At 41.0% G+C, this 18,027-nt stretch overlaps 1 protein-coding gene across 4 annotated transcripts in view; it reads right to left on the bottom strand.

Moving 5' to 3' along the window:
- The window catches only part of LOC146705215 (receptor-type tyrosine-protein phosphatase zeta-like), a 93,408-nt gene that overhangs the window by 31,631 nt on the left and 43,750 nt on the right, over nucleotides 1-18,027 (bottom strand). For 3 of the 4 annotated variants that reach the window (XM_085462823.1, XM_085462824.1, XM_085462825.1), the window contains exons 9-12: nucleotides 11,681-11,865; nucleotides 7,284-7,410; nucleotides 4,441-4,481; nucleotides 2,010-4,347 (exon numbers count right to left, since the gene is read on the bottom strand). In XM_085462823.1, the coding sequence (XP_085318949.1) occupies nucleotides 2,010-4,347; nucleotides 4,441-4,481; nucleotides 7,284-7,410; nucleotides 11,681-11,865 (2,691 nt within the window). The remainder of the gene's footprint in view (nucleotides 1-2,009; nucleotides 4,348-4,440; nucleotides 4,482-7,283; nucleotides 7,411-11,680; nucleotides 11,866-18,027) is intronic. The other variant, XM_085462826.1, reaches the window with a different exon arrangement.

The following is an 18,027-nucleotide window of genomic DNA, read 5'->3' as shown; positions in this document are numbered from 1 at the left end:
GTCACTCAGCAGCTCCCCTTACCTCAACTGGTCGCAGCAGATGGCTGCCCCTCCCTGAGCCTGGCTCTGCGGGAGGTTTCTTCCTGTTAAAAGGGAGTTTTTCCTTCTCACTGTTGCCAAAGCACTTGCATTTGTCTGTTATATTATTGTACGATTTACCTTAAAATATAAAAGTGCCTTGAGGTGACTGTTGTTGTAATTTGGTGTTGTATAAATAAAATTGAATTCAATTTAGCCGCTAAACCATCCTTTCTGACAGCCTGTAAAAACAACAATAGTGTGAACTACACATGACTGAAAAGCTGTTTGCTAGACCTTTTCTGCACAGACTGACCCTGTACTGTCATGAATGAGTGGGTCAGACCTGTTAACCAGCTCATATCGAGTTTGTGGTGCGCTTTAAAAGTAAAACCAATTCATCCAATAATTCATCCAGCACACCTTTTTATGCCGGTTTTAAACCTTGGACTAATTACTAGAGGATGAAAAATATTAGTCAATTCAATGAGGAAATTGAAATAGAAGACTCAACTCAAAAAATTAAAAATCAAATCAAATCAAATATGTGACTTAAGGAACCAACAGTCTTAAAACCCCCTCTTAACAAATATAAATAAAAAGGTTGGAGGTTTCCCCCTAACATATATTTAGCTACCAGGCAGGCTTTATTTTTAATTTATCTGAAAGAAAAGTCAAGGCAATGTTCAATACACATCATACAACACAGATCAGTTGACCTCAAATTACCTCTAAAAAAATAAAATAAAAGGAGTGACCCACTACTTTTCTTTTCCATTTGCAAACATTTGGCCTTTGTTGTTATTAGTGCAGTAACACACCAAGACCTTCTACAACAAGACCATGTGAAAACTTTTTTTTTTTAAATCATAAAATTTTGGTATTTTCAAGGACACTTTGACGAACAAAGCTTTATGGATGAAAATCTTAAAAAAAAGAAAAATCCAACCAAGAAAAAAAAAGATATTTTAAGTTTTTTAAAGAATTATTATTATTATTATGCAACTTTGAAGTAACAGGGATATTAATTATGATATTACCCACCTGCAGCAAGATTTTAATAAGATCAATGTGAATTTCATTTAAATAAACTAAAAATCAAAGCCTGTCAGGAAGGGAAAAAATCTTTCTCTGTTATTTATTACTTGATTTACTTTGTAAATACTACAACTTTAAATCACTTTTCACTCATATTTACAACCTATACATAGCACAGCTGAGACAATATAAAGATAATATAGATATGTGAACCACTTTGAAAATCAAAACAGCTCTGCTGCCCTCTGGTGCCCATGTCAAGCAACATTTGAAAAGGCATTTCAGTGTTTAGGGTTTTTGAGCATCACTAAACCTTGATGACCAAAGCTAGACCACATGTCATCTTTTTTTTTTTTTTTAAATTACAGTAATAATTTTGGTTGTTGTCAGGATATTCTTTAACTTTCTGTCTCTATCTCATGATAGTGTGGCCTCTTTAAAAGGTTTTATTCTGTCATCAAATGTAGTGCAGCGTTTAGGGCTCCTGCATTTTCGCATCTTCTTCTTTATTAGTGGCCATGAATATCTTACTGCCTCACATGTCATCAGAGAGGCTCCATTAGAATTATATTAAATAAGAAAAATACTTCACATGGAAGTGGAGCTATTTACATCCCTGATATGCAGTTTGAAAAAACAACAATATATGGCTGGATGCAATCCATTAAGATAAATATATCTGAAATTATAGTGAAGAATGTGATGAAAGGTTCATAATAGTTAAGGGGCCTGTATAGTTAAGTGAATTTTCTTTATTTTGATTTAACAGACTGAAATTATAAATGACGTTTTCTTTTTCTTCTCTTACAAATGAAGAGAAGTAGATTAGTCTTTTGGATGTTCAAAATTCTTTCTAACAAAGCATGTGTTTCCTAGTTTCCAGGGCAAAATTGCAAATGCAGTGAAGTTTTTGTCCCCCGCGCACTGGCAGCTTTTTTTTTGTTTTGTTTTACCTGCTACTGGCTCCTCTTCTGTCAACTCCCTTTCTGTGTGCTCAGAGATACTGAAGTCAGAAGATGTCTCGTTGTCGTAGAGGCTTTCACTCTGCCCTGAGCTGCTCCCCTCCTCCCTACCTAGCGACCAATGTGAAGCAGAGGTTACTGCTTCCGTTGTCGTGTCTCCTACCTCGAAGCCCAATGCATTGCTACTCTCACTTTCAAAATAAAATGCTGAGGAGTGTTCATCCAGATCGTCTGGGTTCTGGCCAGCCTCTGAGGAGCTAGATGGGGAAGCACTGCTAATAACGTTCATCGAGTAAGGGAGCATGCTCTCCCCAGAGGTTGAAGTTTGAACCATGTCCCACTCCTGATCTATGCCCTCCTGGGAGTCGGGGAACAGGCCTGAGCCAGATGCACTGGTACTGGTGTCTATCACCTGTCCCTCTGAAGCGAGAGTGGTGGGGGAGGCTGTGGGTGAAGGAGTTAGCACAGATGATACAGAGAACCAGGATTCCATGATGGCAGATGCTGTGGCTGCAACAGAAATTGGCAGGTCACTTTGGGTGGCTTGGAGAACCTGGGAGTGTGAAGAAGATGATGAAGGCAAGATAGCACTACGGGATGACAGTGGCTGACCTAAGGACAGACCATCAGAGCCCACCACAGATAAAGAGTGTAGAAAATTGTCAAAGTCAACATGAGTGGCTGAAAGGAAGCCTAAACTTGAGTAAAGCTCTAAACTTATAGAGTCCCAGGCTGAGGAGGACAATTCAACATTTAACAAATGCAACCAAGGGGAGGATGCTGATGGCTCCAAAGAGCAGTCACACAGGGCATGCACATCGCTAACTAATGGAAACCTGTCACCACTGCCCTCTTTGAGAAAAGTCTCTATTGTTTTCCCTGTGGCATATCTTGAATTGTCAAAAACAGATGAGAAAGAACTAGATAATCCCAGGGTAGGGTCAAAAAGGAAGCGGTTACTAGACAGATGAACCGAAGGTTCTAGGGTGGGGATGACAGACAGAGATGCTGCTGAGAGAGACTGATCCCAGGAAGATTCAGAGAGCTTGGTGGTGAAAACAATAGCAGACGGGTCTAGAAGTGCTTGGAGTGGAGGTGTACTGCTAAATACTGAGGGATTACTTGAAGATCCAGACAACACATCATCATTGCTATCAGTATCATCAAACCCAACACCATGAAAGACAGGGTCAGTCGCCCAACCAGACAGGGAGTGTGAGGGGTGAGGGAGGTAAGGCAGGGTAGAGGCAGATAGCGTGAAGACTGAAGCCTGGGAAACTGGGTCTTTGACAGGTGACAGGGATGTAGCAGTAAGCTGTGAGTCCAAGGGAGACAATACAGGCCAAGAGGAGGTAGGATCATGCAAGCAGGTGGAAGAGGCACAGCTGGAATCCACGGCGTCACACAAAGGAGAGGAGGTGAAGGAGGAGGAAGTTGAGGGGAACACAAATAGGCTCTCACCATTGGACAGTGGCTTTGTGGTCTGCACGAGAATGCGGCTTAATTGGACAGATGTTTTGGTAGGTGAAGAGGAAGGTTTGGAAGTTGAGCTTTCTGTCTGGATCTCTGGAATACCTCTGGGCTTAGTAGAAAGACTTCTATCAGTGGTGTTGTCTTTGTTTGTTGGGTGTGCCAAACGTGGATCAGTCTTGGTTTGGATGAAGGATGTAGAAGACGACGTTGTGCTGCTCACATTACTTATATGAGACATGACATTGGTTGCAGTGTTGCCTGATTGAGAAACATTACCTTCTTTGGTCTTTGCACTGGTAATTGTAGGAGTAGTGGTAGTTACTTTTCCAGAATAATCTTGTTGACTTAATCCTCTATTAATGTAATCAGTCTTTGAAGTGGTGACTGTGGGAGCAGTGGTACTTATACCTCCCTTTATTTTGCCTTTTCCGTTTAGGGTAATGCCTCCATGAACACCATCTATTTTTATCGTGCGGTGTAAAGGAGCAGTGGTGGTATAAAGTGAGTTTTCTTTGGTTGTTTTGGTTAAATTAAACAGAGCATTGGCATTGAAGTTAGCTCTTCCCTTTGTTTCTGGTGGCAGGGTCATTTCTGGTGACCACATGGAGGTACTATGTTGTTGCATCTCTTCAGAATTGCTCAACACTTGACCAGATTGAGTGGCTCTAAGAGGAGGAAGTGGATCCTTGGTAACTTTCCTGTGACCCGACTCTACTGTTGTAGTTCTAATAGTAGGCAAAAGCAAAAAAGGTGATTCAGAAGTTGTTGTCCTCTGCAAGTTTGTTGCACTCCAATCCAGATCGTGGTCCTTAGTTTGTCCTATTTCATCCCAGGTAAGATCTAGATCATACTTGACCTGTTGGTAAAAGTATGGTTTACAGACTTTGACAAGTAACAGTAATTCTACAATTAAACAATGAGATGGGGAAAATAGGATTTTTGTTTTTACCTCATTACTATATTCATAAGAAGCTGGATCCAGTGCATTTTCTAGAAAGGGAACAGAATGCAACATTAGTTATATACAATGCAAACAAGAACTAGAATAAATCACTTAATTTCAAAATAACTCTAGCTTAAATTTTCTTCAGGATGGCTTTAAGTTTCCTTCAACTTATATTCATGTTATTTTTAATTTCCAGAATTAAAAACAATGTTCAAAGAAAGAAAATGCTGACAAGGTAACAAAGGTCATAACAAATTGGAAACACAGACGAAAACATCTCAGACAAGAACAGGTAAGCTCCTGGACAATTAATCCTTTCATTTAGTTTTGTTATTCTAGGACCAATAATCAGAATGGGAATGTGTCACTCGGGATAGAAAAAAGGACAATACAAAAAACCATATGGAGAAAATGAAAAAGAGGAGGATTATTCAGACAACTACATGTGATAAAATGACAATTTATGAAAAAAACAAATGGTGACAACATATCGGGTACCTGCATGCAGGAATTATCCCCAAAAGACACAAACACATGAAGCATTTGCAACTTGTAGTTTTTCCTGTTTCATTCTTATAAAACTAGACAAGTTACAGAAAGGAATCTGAACAAAAAGCTTTCAAGTTACTTCTTTAACTCCGATTGTCTCAAACTTTTGTTTTCAGACTGGATCCACCTGTTCCCTAAGAGGAATAAAACAAACTCATAAGGAGAGTTATCTGCTAATGCTGCACAAGCTGACTGAACTTAGAGACAGCACACAGTGGGGATTTAAGGGGGCAGGTGTGTAAATGGTGGGCTAGTGGCTCTTACCTGTTTGAAGCTAAATGACACACCACAAGGACCAGATCAGACTTGTTTGAGAAGCATGAAGTGAGGTTTTACAAGTTTAAAGAAACAGGCTTGATGGAGAAGACTCAGGGAAATGATATGTGTGTTAACTTTATCAACATTAGCACCATGGCATTTACAAATGAAATACATATCAGTATTTTTTCCTAGAACACATATCATCATTATAGATCATAAATAACACTTTTGCAAATTTCTGTATAGGAATTGTATTTTGAACGTACTTCATTTGGTGATCATAAAATTCCTACTATAATCATGTATGGTTTGCTCTCAGGAGCTCAGTGAATTCCAGTGTGGTAGCATGATAGGACCTGCGCAACCAGTCCAGTAATAAAGTTATGCTATACACTTTACTCGGTCTGAAATATTTTTTCAATTTTAAAAGTGACTAATTTTAAAGGTGAGTAAAACGTTGCCTTGTTAGTTATTCCTCACAGTCTTGTAAATGCCATAATCAATTCAGTTTTATTCATATAGTGCCAAATCACAGCAACAGTTGCCTCAAGGCACTTTACAAGGTAGAGACCCTACAATATAATTGAAAATAAGGTAATGCTACTTAAATATAAGTAGCTGTCACATCAGAATCGCTCCATTTCCTAATTTCAGAGAGTCTTCTTTATACCTGAAAATAAGGTAATGCTACTTAAATATAAGTAGTAATCTAATAGTAGTAATCTAATACTAACATAATAAGGTGTTTTTAAGATGTCGATTTCTATGTTTTTTTGTGACAGAACTATTTCTAGGCAGCTATGACTGCCAGAATGTTAGCATGTATCCAAAACCCAAGTTAGGAAAAATTCACTTATGTAAATCTAATGAATATTGAAGAATATTACAATAAGATACAGGATAATAGGATACTTCATCTTTTTGATTGTAAGAACACATATCGGTTTATTTATTATTAAGTTCAGCTGAAATACAAAGTCACTATAACTGCCAATCCAGTCCTCACTAAACAAAAGGCTGCAAAAACAAAAGGTTTGGGAAGCAGAACAGATGCCATGTGAATGTGGATGACAGCAAAACAAAGATGGCAGCTTTGCAACACTAAAAATGACTCTTTAAACCAAGTATATTGTTTAACTCTAAATACAGGAAGAGTATATTTTAAGAATCTAAAGAAACAGTTAAAAACACAGAAAAGATGAAACATGTTTTTGTGTGTTAAATCAAATGTAGTCAGTTACATGTGTACAACCATAGGGAAGGTAAAATGGGTAGGGTGAAAAGGAGATGAGGAAAAACACAAGAAATATTTATTCAGGATTTAGGGGAGGACAGATATTTGGGATAAATTGTTTACAAAGAAAATGTGTAAGAAACCAAAAAAGTTAATTAATTGCACCCTAATGATCATATTTCAGTAACAATTTAGTTAGTTTGAAGGGCTGAAGCAGTTTTTCCTCAGCTTCAGGTCTTTGTGTTAAGTAAGGTTAAACAAAACCCTTTTAGACGGAAAAAAGAAATTCTCTAGCCTCAACCAAAACCAGATGTTTCCGTTACAAAAGTGACCTTGTTAGTGTGTGGTAATTTATAAGCTTTTATCTTCTAATGCAGTTTATTCCATTTATGACCATAAAACAACAGAAAAATGTAAAGAGAGAATAGCAAAAGAAAATGATGAAAATAAAAAAAAAACAATAAAATGCCATAGTAAATAAAAATGTTGAATGAAATAAAAAATGCATCCACGTTATTAGATTAAATTTAAATGATTAATTATTAATAATATGTAAAAGTGACTGGAATATATTTAAAATATGGTTAAATGATGACTTAGTAACAGTAATGTGACCAATAACATTACTAAGTGTTAACCAATTATTTTGCACTTTGTAAAGGTTCAATACAAATTAATTTTATAATATACAGGTTTGGCTATCTTGCAGGTTTGTCACAAAGTCACAATTTGCACTAGCCTTACTATTTCACAATTAATAGATTTTGTGGTTATGCCTGGTGATGGGCACGCTTGCTCTTACCAGGGTTGTCAATGGGCATGACAACCATCAATGGGTTGCTTGAACGTCCGTACAGACCATTGGAGCACACCGCCACAACCTGGATCATATAACTGGTGTTGGCCAAGAGGTCATCAAGTATCGCACCCTGGTGAAAGAATATCACATCAGTGCCAAGATTACCTACTTCCATTCTCTACAGTCATTTGCATGTCTTTATTTCACTCACAAGGAGTTAAACCATGGTCAAAGTACAGTGTACAAGTGAATGTTACAGCTATCCTAAAACTAGGCTCGTGCCCGGTACCAAACGACTCATGGTCCGGTACCGGTGCGTGGCCCAGGGGTTGGGGACCGCTGTTGTAGACAAATTCCTATACATATTTCTTAGATATTTTGATCCATATTGACATGACAGCATCATGCAGCTGCCACAGATTTGTTGGCTCTTTATACATGGCAGGTATCAAGAGCTTTCATGTTGTTACCAAATTGGGATTTTTGCCATCCAAATTTTGCAGCAGAAATCTACATTTATTAGACCAAACATCATTCTTCCAGGCTGTTGCTGTCCTACTTTGGTGATCCCCTACAAGTTATAGCCTCAGGTTCCTGTTCTTAGCTGACAGCAGCAACTATTGTCGCCTTCTTCTGTTGCTGCTGTAACACATCTTCTTCACAGTTCAACGTGCTGTACTCTTAAGCATACCTTGGTTATAACCAGTAGATATCTAAATTACTGTTGCCATCCTATCAGCTCAAAGCATTCTAGCCATTCTCCTCTGACCTCTGGCATTAACAGCATTTTCACCCAAACACATGCCATTCTCTGGATATTTTCTGTTTTGAGAAAATGTTCATCTTTTGCAATGTGATTTGGTTGACTAGATATTTGCATTATCTAGCAGTTCAACGGGTGCACCTAACAAAGTGTCTAATGAGTGTAAGTAAGCATCCTTACCTCATCACCTAATGATATTAATGCTGAAAATTTTCTGTGTCCGAGACTTATTTAATTTGCTACCTTGCGATTAAACACCACAGAAGTTGTTGCAGACATTCATCATTTGGCAAAAAAGACATTTTACTTTTGGCAAGTATCTTGCACATATTGTGGAAGTGTCATAAAACTTTTATTTCAACACAAAGTTTATTGTCTAACATAAAATCCAGGGCGACACTTTTGGGTTGGCCTACAGGTGAACTTCAACATACTCCCTAGACTATAAAATAACAATATGGCTAAGAATTATTTACCATTAAAGCCACACCAAAAACATTGAGCAGCCTAGTGAACACCTTTTTGAGAAGACAGTTTTTAGTAGTAGTAAGCAGTGCACAGTTCTTAGAGGTTCGGTGATTATCATTTGTGCAACAGCTGCTTATTCAGGCTTTACAGAGGTCAATGGTTAATATAATTGGCGAAAATGTCACCCCTCTGTGAATTGCTACCTTAACGTGGTGGAGGGGGTTTGTGTGTTCCAGGGATTCCAGGGGCTATGTTGTCCCCCTTGGTAGTGTCTCCCATGGCAAATTGGTCCTGGGTAAGGGACCAAACAATGAGGAATTCAAAAGACCCCCATGAGTATAAGTCACCGGTCGTAGCAGATGCCCGCCCCTCCCTGAGCCTGGTTCTGCCGGAGGTTTCTTCCTGTTAAAAGGGAGTTTTTCCTTCCCACTGTCGCCAAAGTGCTTGCTCATAGGGGGTCATATGATTGTTGGGTTTTTCTCTGTATGTATTATTGTAGGATCTACTGTACAATATAAAGCGCCTTGAGGCGACTGTTGTTGTGATTTGGCGCTATATAAATAAAACTGAATTGAATCGAATAAGTCCAAGGGAACAGTTCACCCTTCCAGGGCCCCTCACTGGAGCCAGGCCCGGGGAGGGTGCCCAATGGCATCCATGGGGCACAGCCAGGCACAGTTCGAAAAAGGGACATGGCCTCCTGCAGGCCCACTACCCACAGAAGGTGCCATAGGTGTCGGGTACAATGTGCTTTGGGTGGCGGCCAGGAGCAGAGGCCCTGTCGGACCAAACCCTGACTACCAAAACTAGTGATTGGGACATGGAATGTCACCTCTCTGGTGTCTGGGTTAGTGCATGAGGTTGAGAGGTACCTGCTAGATATAGTCGGGCTCACCTCAATGCATGGCTTGGGGTCCTGGTGAGGGCCTAGACTCTATCTCAGTCTAGAGTTGCCCTTGCTGAGAGGCAGCAGACTGGGGTGGGTATTCTAGTATCCCCTCGGCTTGTTGCCTATACGTTGGGGTTTCTGGACAAGAGGGCTTGCACCCTGCACCTTCAGGTCAGAGGACAGGTCCTGACTGTCGTCTCCGCTTATGCGCAGTTTACTTCAAAGTACCCAGCCTTCTTGGAGTCCCTGGGTGCTTGAGAGTGCTCCACATGGGGACTGTTGTCCTACTGGGAGACTTCAACGCTCATGTAAGAAATGACAGTGAGACCTGGAGGGGGCGTGACTGGAAGGAATGGGCTCCCGGATCTGAACCTGAGCAGTGTTTTGTTACTGGACGCCTGTGCAAACCACAGTTGTAACAAACATTTTTGTAAACGATTTTGTAATCGTATCACCAGACTTGTGGAAATATTTTGGGTGAAGAGAGGGGCTGAGCTGATCACCACCTGGTGGTGAGTTGGATCAGGTGGTGGGGGGGAGGATGCTGGACAGACCTGACACACCAAAATGTATAATGAGGGTGAGCTGGGAACGCCTGGCAGAGGTCCAGTCTGCAAGATCTTCAACTCACACCTCAGGCAGAGCTTCAACAGCGTTCCAAGGGAGATTGGGGACATCGAGTCTGAATGGACCATGTTCAGCACCTCCACTGCTGAAGCCGCTGCACTGAGCTGCAGCTGTAAGGTGGTTGCTGCCTGTCGTGGTAGTAACCGCCGAACCAAATGTTGGGACACCAGAAGTGAAGGGAGCCACCAGGCTAAAGGAGGAGTCCTATTGGGCTTGGTTAGCTTTCGGGACGTCAGAGGCAGCTGATAGGTACTGACAGGCCAAGCAGAACGCGACTCAGGCAGTGACTAAAGCAAAAACCCAGTGTGAGAGGAGTTTGGAGAGGCCATGGAAAAGGAAGGAATTCTGGCAAACTGTCATGCGACGGATACTTAAGAAGGGTGTGCTCCAACTATAGGGGATCACACCCTCAGCCTCCTTGGGAAAGTCTATGCCATGGTGCTGGCGAGTCCGTCCTTTAGTTGAACCTCGGATACAGGAGGAACAATGCGGCTTTCGTCCTGGTCGTGGAACACTGGACCAGCTCTTTACCCTCTCAACGATACTTGAGGGTGCATGGGAGTTTGCCCAACCAGTCTACATATATTTTGTGGACTTGGAGAAGGCATTCAACCATGTCCTTCAGAGTGTTCTGTGGGAGGTGCTTCAGGAGTATGGGATGTCTGACCCATTGCAACAGGCCCTTTTTTATGGAGAGAATTTCTAGAAGTAGCCAAGTGGAGGGAGGCTTTCACTTGGGTGGTCTCAGAATCTCATCTCTGCTTTTTGCAGATGATGCGGTTCTGTTAGCCTTAATGTATGATGGCCTCCAGCTCGCACTGGAACAGCTTGCAGTAGAGTGTGAAGCAGTGGAAATGAGAATCAGCACCTCCAAATCTGAGGCCATGGCCCTCAGCCGGAAAAGGGTGAATTGCCCACTTCGGGTCAGGGACAACTTCCTACCCCAAGTGAATTAAACTAAAATCTCGGGGTCTTGTTCACAAGTGATGAGGGAGTGAGAGATTAACAGATGGATTGGTGCTGCGGCTGCAGTGATGCGGACGCTGTACTGGTCTGTTATGGTGAAGATAGAGCTGAATGTAAAAACGAAGCTCTCAATTTACTGGTTGATCCACGTCCCTACCCTCATCTACAGTCACAAGCTGTGGGTAGTGCGGATACTAGCAGCACAAATGGGCTTCCTCCAAAGGTTGGCTGGCCTTTCCCTTAGAGATAGGGTGAGGAGTTCAGCCATCTGGGAAGGACTAAGAGTAGACCCACTGCTCCTCCACAATGAAAGGAGCCAGTTGAGATGGTTTGGGCATCTGACAAGAATGCCTCTTGGGCGCATCCTGGGCGAGGTGTTCCAGGTATGCCCCACTGGGAGGAGGCCCCGGGGCAGACCCAGGACACGCTGGAGAGATTATATCTCTCGGTTGGCCTGGGAATGCCTTGGTGTTCCCTTGGACAAGCTGGAGGAGGTGGTAGGGGAGAGGGAGGTCTGGGCTTCTCTGCCTTGTCTGGCCCCCCATGACCCGGCCCCTGATCAGTGGAAGAAGATGGATGGATGGATGGATGGATGGATGGATGGATGGATGGATGGACAGATGGCAAATATCACAAAATTTAAGAGAAAATGTTTTTTATATTATGAACTGTTGGTTGCTTTCTCACCACATCCTGGTCTCCGTCAGTCAGATATTCAGATGAGACAGCATTCTCTGTACTAGCTAGTCTGTAGTTGACTGAGTACTTGTCGATGCTGGAGTCATACACTGCCCGTGGCCTTTCCCATGTCACCAGCAGGCTGCTAAGGTTGTGTGGTGCCACCTGGATGTTCTCCGGTTCTGAACTGCAGACTGAAACACACAGATAAAAACCTCTCTTTTTAAAAATATGCTGTGATGCACTCTTTTAAACCCACGAGTTCTGCAGATGGTTTACAGCTTACATTTCCTCAGTCATTTCAGATCCTGATAAAATAAATAAATAAATAAATGTACTCATTACAGTGTGGCTGGCTTGGTATTATTGATTGTCACATTCTACAGTGTATATTCCATTTTTGCCTGCACTTTTGGACACAAATTCAAATACAGGAACCAAAACTCTAACCAAAACTAAGATCTACCTTGACTTTATTTTCTATTATAGTAACTTTTATTATTTCAGTAGCCTTTATGTAAATTTGATGAACAGGGGAACACTGGATACATTATCATGTATGATTGACTACATTAAAAAGAAGAAAGAGTCAATTAAAAGGAAAATATTACATTTTATGATTTTGCTTTTAAAATTGTCCGGATCCTCAATGCAGGTTATCACATCACATTATGTTTTATAGCTTGTTCTTTTGAAGCAACTCAGTGGTGAAATGTGTTCAATGCTTGTTTGCTGATTAGGAAAATTACACAAAAAACTACAAAGCTGAATTTCATAAAACTGAAATTGTGCTCTTCAATATAAAATTGAAGAGCATAATCAAGAATTAATTCAATTTAGATGTGAAGCCATAGTTATACCTTTAAAATTGACTTTGGTGGGCCATAAACTGTCCTAGCGCCCATCATGATGTGCCTTTATTTGTTTATTGATTTATTTGTTACTGCCTTGAGGTGACTGCTGTTGCGATGTGGCGCTGTATATATAAAATTTAATTAAATTGAACTGAATTATTAACTACCGGTAAGTAAGCAATGGATGAGTAACGTGAATTGTGGCTGTTGAAATGGCTCCTGTCTGTGTTTGTAAGTATGATTCTGGGTCAGAGGTGAGATTAGTAGTGCAGAGACAATGCAGATGACTGACACTATGAAGTCTGGGATTAACACAGATTAAAGCAGGCTGAGGATTGGCGGTGACAGACAGAAAACTCTATCCAATCATTCGCAAATTTCCTTTTCCACTGGATCTCAGCTAGGCTCAGTGCTCTAACCAGTCTGAACTCTGTTCACTGAGGGATCAAAGTGAAAATCCTGATATCATTAGCTACGAACAGCAGAAGAGGGAACAGATAAATACAAGCTGATAAATACAAATATTTTGCTTGGACCACTAGAGGGCAGTGCCAACCACGAGAACTTTGGTAAAGAATGCACAAACCTCTCTCTCTCTCTCTCCCTCCCTCCCTCTCTCCCTCCCCCTCTCCCTCCAATTTTAGTCTGTTTTCCCTGAAACCAACTGTCAGGGAAAACAGACCATGTGTTTCCATGTGGCAAACCTCAGTGTGGTCGTGGTTTGACTGATTGACTGACTGACTGGTTGGGTTGTGTATGTGTGTTTATGTGTTTTTGTAGTTAAAGGGCAGGACTGAAGGCAGATCAAACATACTGCTGAGTGCAGAAAGAGAAATGATAAGACATAAAGAGTAATAAATAAAACAGCGGACGCACCAATGAATCACTCCAAAGTGACCTGAAAATCAACAACAATAACAAAAAAAAGACCAGAAAAAAAAACTATGCTATGTTGACTAAACCAACATTAATTGTTCTATGCTGACATGTCTATAAACAGTGTTGGGGAGTATCGGAATACATGTACCGCTGTTACGTATTTAAAATACAAAATATGAGTAACTGTATTCTGTTACAGTTACCGTTTAAAAAGGTGGTATTCAGAATACAGTTACTTTGTTGAAATAAATGGATTACACGCCGGTCTTTTCCTGTTTCATATGTTAGGCTATGCCCTCTCCATTTTTGATAATTCCACACCGGTGGAAACCCAAACAAAACACGCATTAGTGTTACAGGCATAGCCCTAAAGAATGTAGCCTCATGGGCAGTGTAGTCCGTGCTGCAGGGAGAATGGACTGCCATACTTGTTATGTGTCTGTGAGCGAGGGAGGGAGAAAAAGGAAAAGTACGAGTTGTCACCGACCAGAAACGGGAGCTGGAAGCATGTAAATATAATAATAACCACTGCAGCCAAGAAGAGTGCCTGACGAGCCCAGCTGTAAGTAAGCTGTTAAGACTCGACTGTACACCGTGTTCGTGTTTTCCTCCGAAAACAATAAGTTCCGCTGGAGCAGTCTTTCAACGTCTCTCTGTCTCTCACTAGCAAAGTTGACCCAGACAACAAAGTAAAGCTAGTTTTCGGTTATGAGCCCGACATGAACCCGACGTATTAGCCAGAGGTCCCTTTACTATGGTTTGGAGCCGCGGACCTGTTTTATATATATTTTATATATATATAAATTTTTTCTTGGACTTTTGGATCTCATAAGACATTTAAATTAAAACCAGCAACTAATTTTTTTGGTACTTTGAAACCCTTCCCTATTCCTATATCAGGGAAACCGATTCAATCAAACCATACTCACTGAACAAACTACAGTGATCAGCACATTATAGTTTGGCATGACTGCTGCTGCTTCCAGTAATTTTCAGTTTTCTTCTAAGGCTTGTGTAAATTCCAGTACCCAGCATCGATGAGTTTGTAACATCTAATGCAGTATACTCTCTAAGTAGATAAGCAAAACTGTACTTGTATAGCACCTTTCTATCATTACAGCATACGTTTTGTTTTGTTTTGGCTACCAAGTGTCGGGAAATATGTTCCTGCTGTTCTAGTGGTGAAGATAATGGCAGTAAATTTGTGGGGCCTAGTTTGTTTTGCTGTTTAAAGATTAGCAGAAGCTTTTTAGGAGTGCTCTGCCATTGCTTTGCCTAGGCATTGTACCTTTGTTGTTTCACTCTAGAGCAGCGGTCCCCAACCTTTTTTGCGCCACGGACCGGTGTAATGTCACACAAGATTTTCACGGACCGGCCTTTAAGGTGCAGCGAACAAATACAACAAAATAAAATGATACGTCCAAGACAAAAACTGTGGTATTTTATAAATGTAATAATAAATGCCAATTAACTGTGTAATTATGTAACTTTATTAGCAGCGTCCTCCTGAAATGCGCCAACATTAAGAGTAACATCCTCCTGTCTGCTCTCTGGCCACCATGGTAACGCGTAAATATTTCTTTCAAAATAAGATAATAATAAGAAGACACAACTACAAAGACCCAGGGAAACAGAGTTAATGATAAAAACCCTGAAAACCATCAATTTCCCACCTGAGCCTCAACTCTCGTGGTCCGGTACCAAACGACTCACAGACCGGTCCGTGGCCTGGTGGTTGGGGACCGCTGCTCTAGAGTTTAACGTGTTCTTTTCTTTCAGTGAAGAATGGGGTTTTTGTTTGGAAACCCACTTTATATATAGTTTGCGCTGTTGCCGTCATGCCCTCTAGACTTCACAGAAAAGGGGTGGGGTGGGCGGTATAAACGATATTCGGTATAAACGGTATTCGGTAGAAACGATATGAATTTGGCCAATGGTAGAGATTTTCACTATACCGCTCTACCCTGATAGTGCATGTTGATGGTGTCATCAAGCTGCGCCTGTTTTGGTCAAAAGCATCGCAACGGCTGCAAGCAATATCATCTGCAGTTTATGCCGGGTGACAGTAATAGCGAAGAGACGAAGCACGTTTTGGAATATGAGGAAAGCCAAAAACTGCGCTTCCTCCACTTCCGTACCATTGATTCATTAATGAATGAATTCTGCTCTATTCCCATGTTGTTGCAGTATATTAATGACTAACCTCGTTTTGTGGATGGATTATCTCAGTTGTTCTCCTGACTGAAGTTTGGTCCCTTTATAGCATCCTGCCATGCGATTGCATTTGTCCCAAACCATCAGGAACCCTCACGTTAACTTTTATCGAGTGGAAAAAAGTTAGCGTTCATCCTACAGCTTCACTGTGTTTTTGTTATGCTAACATAGCTGTGTCGCTAGTGATCATGTAGCACATCATTATATACCAGCTAGCCCAACTTCAGCAACCCTAAAAAAAGTCACTGCTGTTTAGTTTCCTGTCTTCGTTCATGTTGGAAGTGACAGCAGAGTTGTACGTTTGAATTTTTTCAGAAATCTCTCAGTCAGAACCAGAGATGGGCAGTAACGCGTTACTTTTTTCAAGTAACGAGTAAAGTAAGGGATTACTATTGCAAAAAAGGTGATTAGATTACCGTTACTTTCCCGTAGGAACGCTGCGTTATTGCGTTACTAAAACCGTGATTTTTTGCGAGAATGTCTCAAGACAGTGACGTAAGCGAGTGCGCCGTTAGTGACAACAGCTGTGTGCAGATCAACAATGGATCATATATCGAGTGTGGGAGAGAGTATGAGCGTGCAGCATTTAAAGCGTGGAAGTACTGACCTTACTTTGAGTTTGATTCCATAAAAAGTGACAAAAACATTAGTGTCCGTTGTGCGTGGGAAGAAAACTTCTTTTTACAGCGAAAAAACCCCTAAACTTCCGAGCAAGCACCGAGTGCGCTATGACTAGGGATGGGTATCGTTTAGGTTTTATCCGATACCGGTGCCAAATCGGTACTTTTGAAACGGTGCCGGTGCTCAAACGGTGCTCAAACCGGTGCTTAAAGAATGGAGAACACAAAATTGGTCCAAAAACCTCTCATGTTCAGCTGTTTTTTGTAAAAAGATAACAATGTTAGCCTTTTCTGCAGCTATGGGGCATATATGGTATCACTCTTGGCTGGAAGCAGTGCTTAAACAATGGAAAAAACACAAACTTTGTCCTAAACCTCTCATGTTTAACTGTTTTCCACTTTTTCTTTGGTCTTTTTAGCCTTTTTGGCCAGGGTGAAGGGAGTATCTGCCATCAAACAAGAAGACAGCCGTATGTAGCTATGATGATGTTTGCTAGTTCACCTTACATGCATTAATGTAATAACGTGGTTAGCCTACTCAACGTAAATTACACACGAACAACATTAAGCTACTCACGCAGAGAAGAACGGCTCCTGCTGCATCATCCTCATCATTTCTGCTACACTGGCAGGGCTAGGGGCCAGGACTCTCCTCTTCGTGTTTTTGGGGGATGTTGCATAACAGGCAACCCACCCGCAGTAGATGCGCTCGGTGTGAGGTCTCGCAGCAAGCTATCAAATACGGCGCATTTCTCGGCTTTAAAAAAAAAACGCTATGCGTCGCCAGGTATTTCATCGGATTTGAGGTGTTACCTCCTTTGACAGTATCACAGTATCAGCTTAAAGCACTTGTTGCAGGCTGCTGAGTTTGCATCTTTTGCTGTGAAGTACAGCCAGACTTTTGACCGCTTCGCCTTGGGCATTTTTAATCTGTAGCTCTGCTCTAAAAGAACGTACGTACCTGGGCCCGCCTACTATCCTCGGAAACGTAAAATGATTGGCTAGAAGTGTATCACAGCTCAGGAAAAAAAAGCACCGAAATAAAGCACCGAAATGTGCACTGCTTTTCGGTCTGGTTACTACCGTCTATGTCAGAACCGGTGCCATCATGGCACCGGATACCGGTACCCATCCCTAGCTATGACGTAATGGAAAATTCACAGAGAAACTCGCGGATTCTTCCATTGACCGCGGCACACCTGCACCAGGGTAAACCTCCGCCTACCACAGTCCTGCTTTACAGGTGAAAATAGAGCAACAGGACCTGAGTCTTTGACTTTATTTATTTTCTGCTGTTTTAATTGCATCTATTTGAAAGAGTGAGTGTAAACACAAAAAATATTTTATTTTATGCGCTGGAATGTGTAGAAAATAGGTTTAAATGTTAAACTAATTTATTCAAGTCAGAGAATGTTGCATATAATTTAATTTTTACTTGATGCATAAAGTTAAAAGATTAAAACTAATAAAACAAGTTAAAAAAATAGACTTTTCTATTTGATTACATTTTGTATGATGGATTATGCAGAAAAAGTAGAATTGGGCTGAAAGATCTATCGCTTTATCACCTATTCAGGTTGTAAATCGTGTTTTTAAAAAGTAACTAAGTAATTAATTACTTTTGAAAACAAGTAATCAGTAAAGTAACGGGATTACTTTTTTGGGGAAGTAATCAGTAATTAGTTACTGATTACTTTTTTCAAGTAACTTGACCAACACTGGTCAGAACGTGGTATATCATGTTTAGGTGGAAGCGAGCGAGCTAACTTCCTGCTAACTTCTAACTCTG

This window comes from Copadichromis virginalis, linkage group LG7 (genome assembly GCF_057382275.1).
Source record: "Copadichromis virginalis isolate Kocher_CV1m ecotype Utaka linkage group LG7, C_Virginalis_male_GT1.1, whole genome shotgun sequence".
Classification (NCBI taxonomy): Eukaryota; Metazoa; Chordata; class Actinopteri; order Cichliformes; family Cichlidae; genus Copadichromis; species Copadichromis virginalis.
Note: the sequence above shows the minus strand (reverse complement) of the source record. Positions and strands in the feature narration are given on the sequence as shown.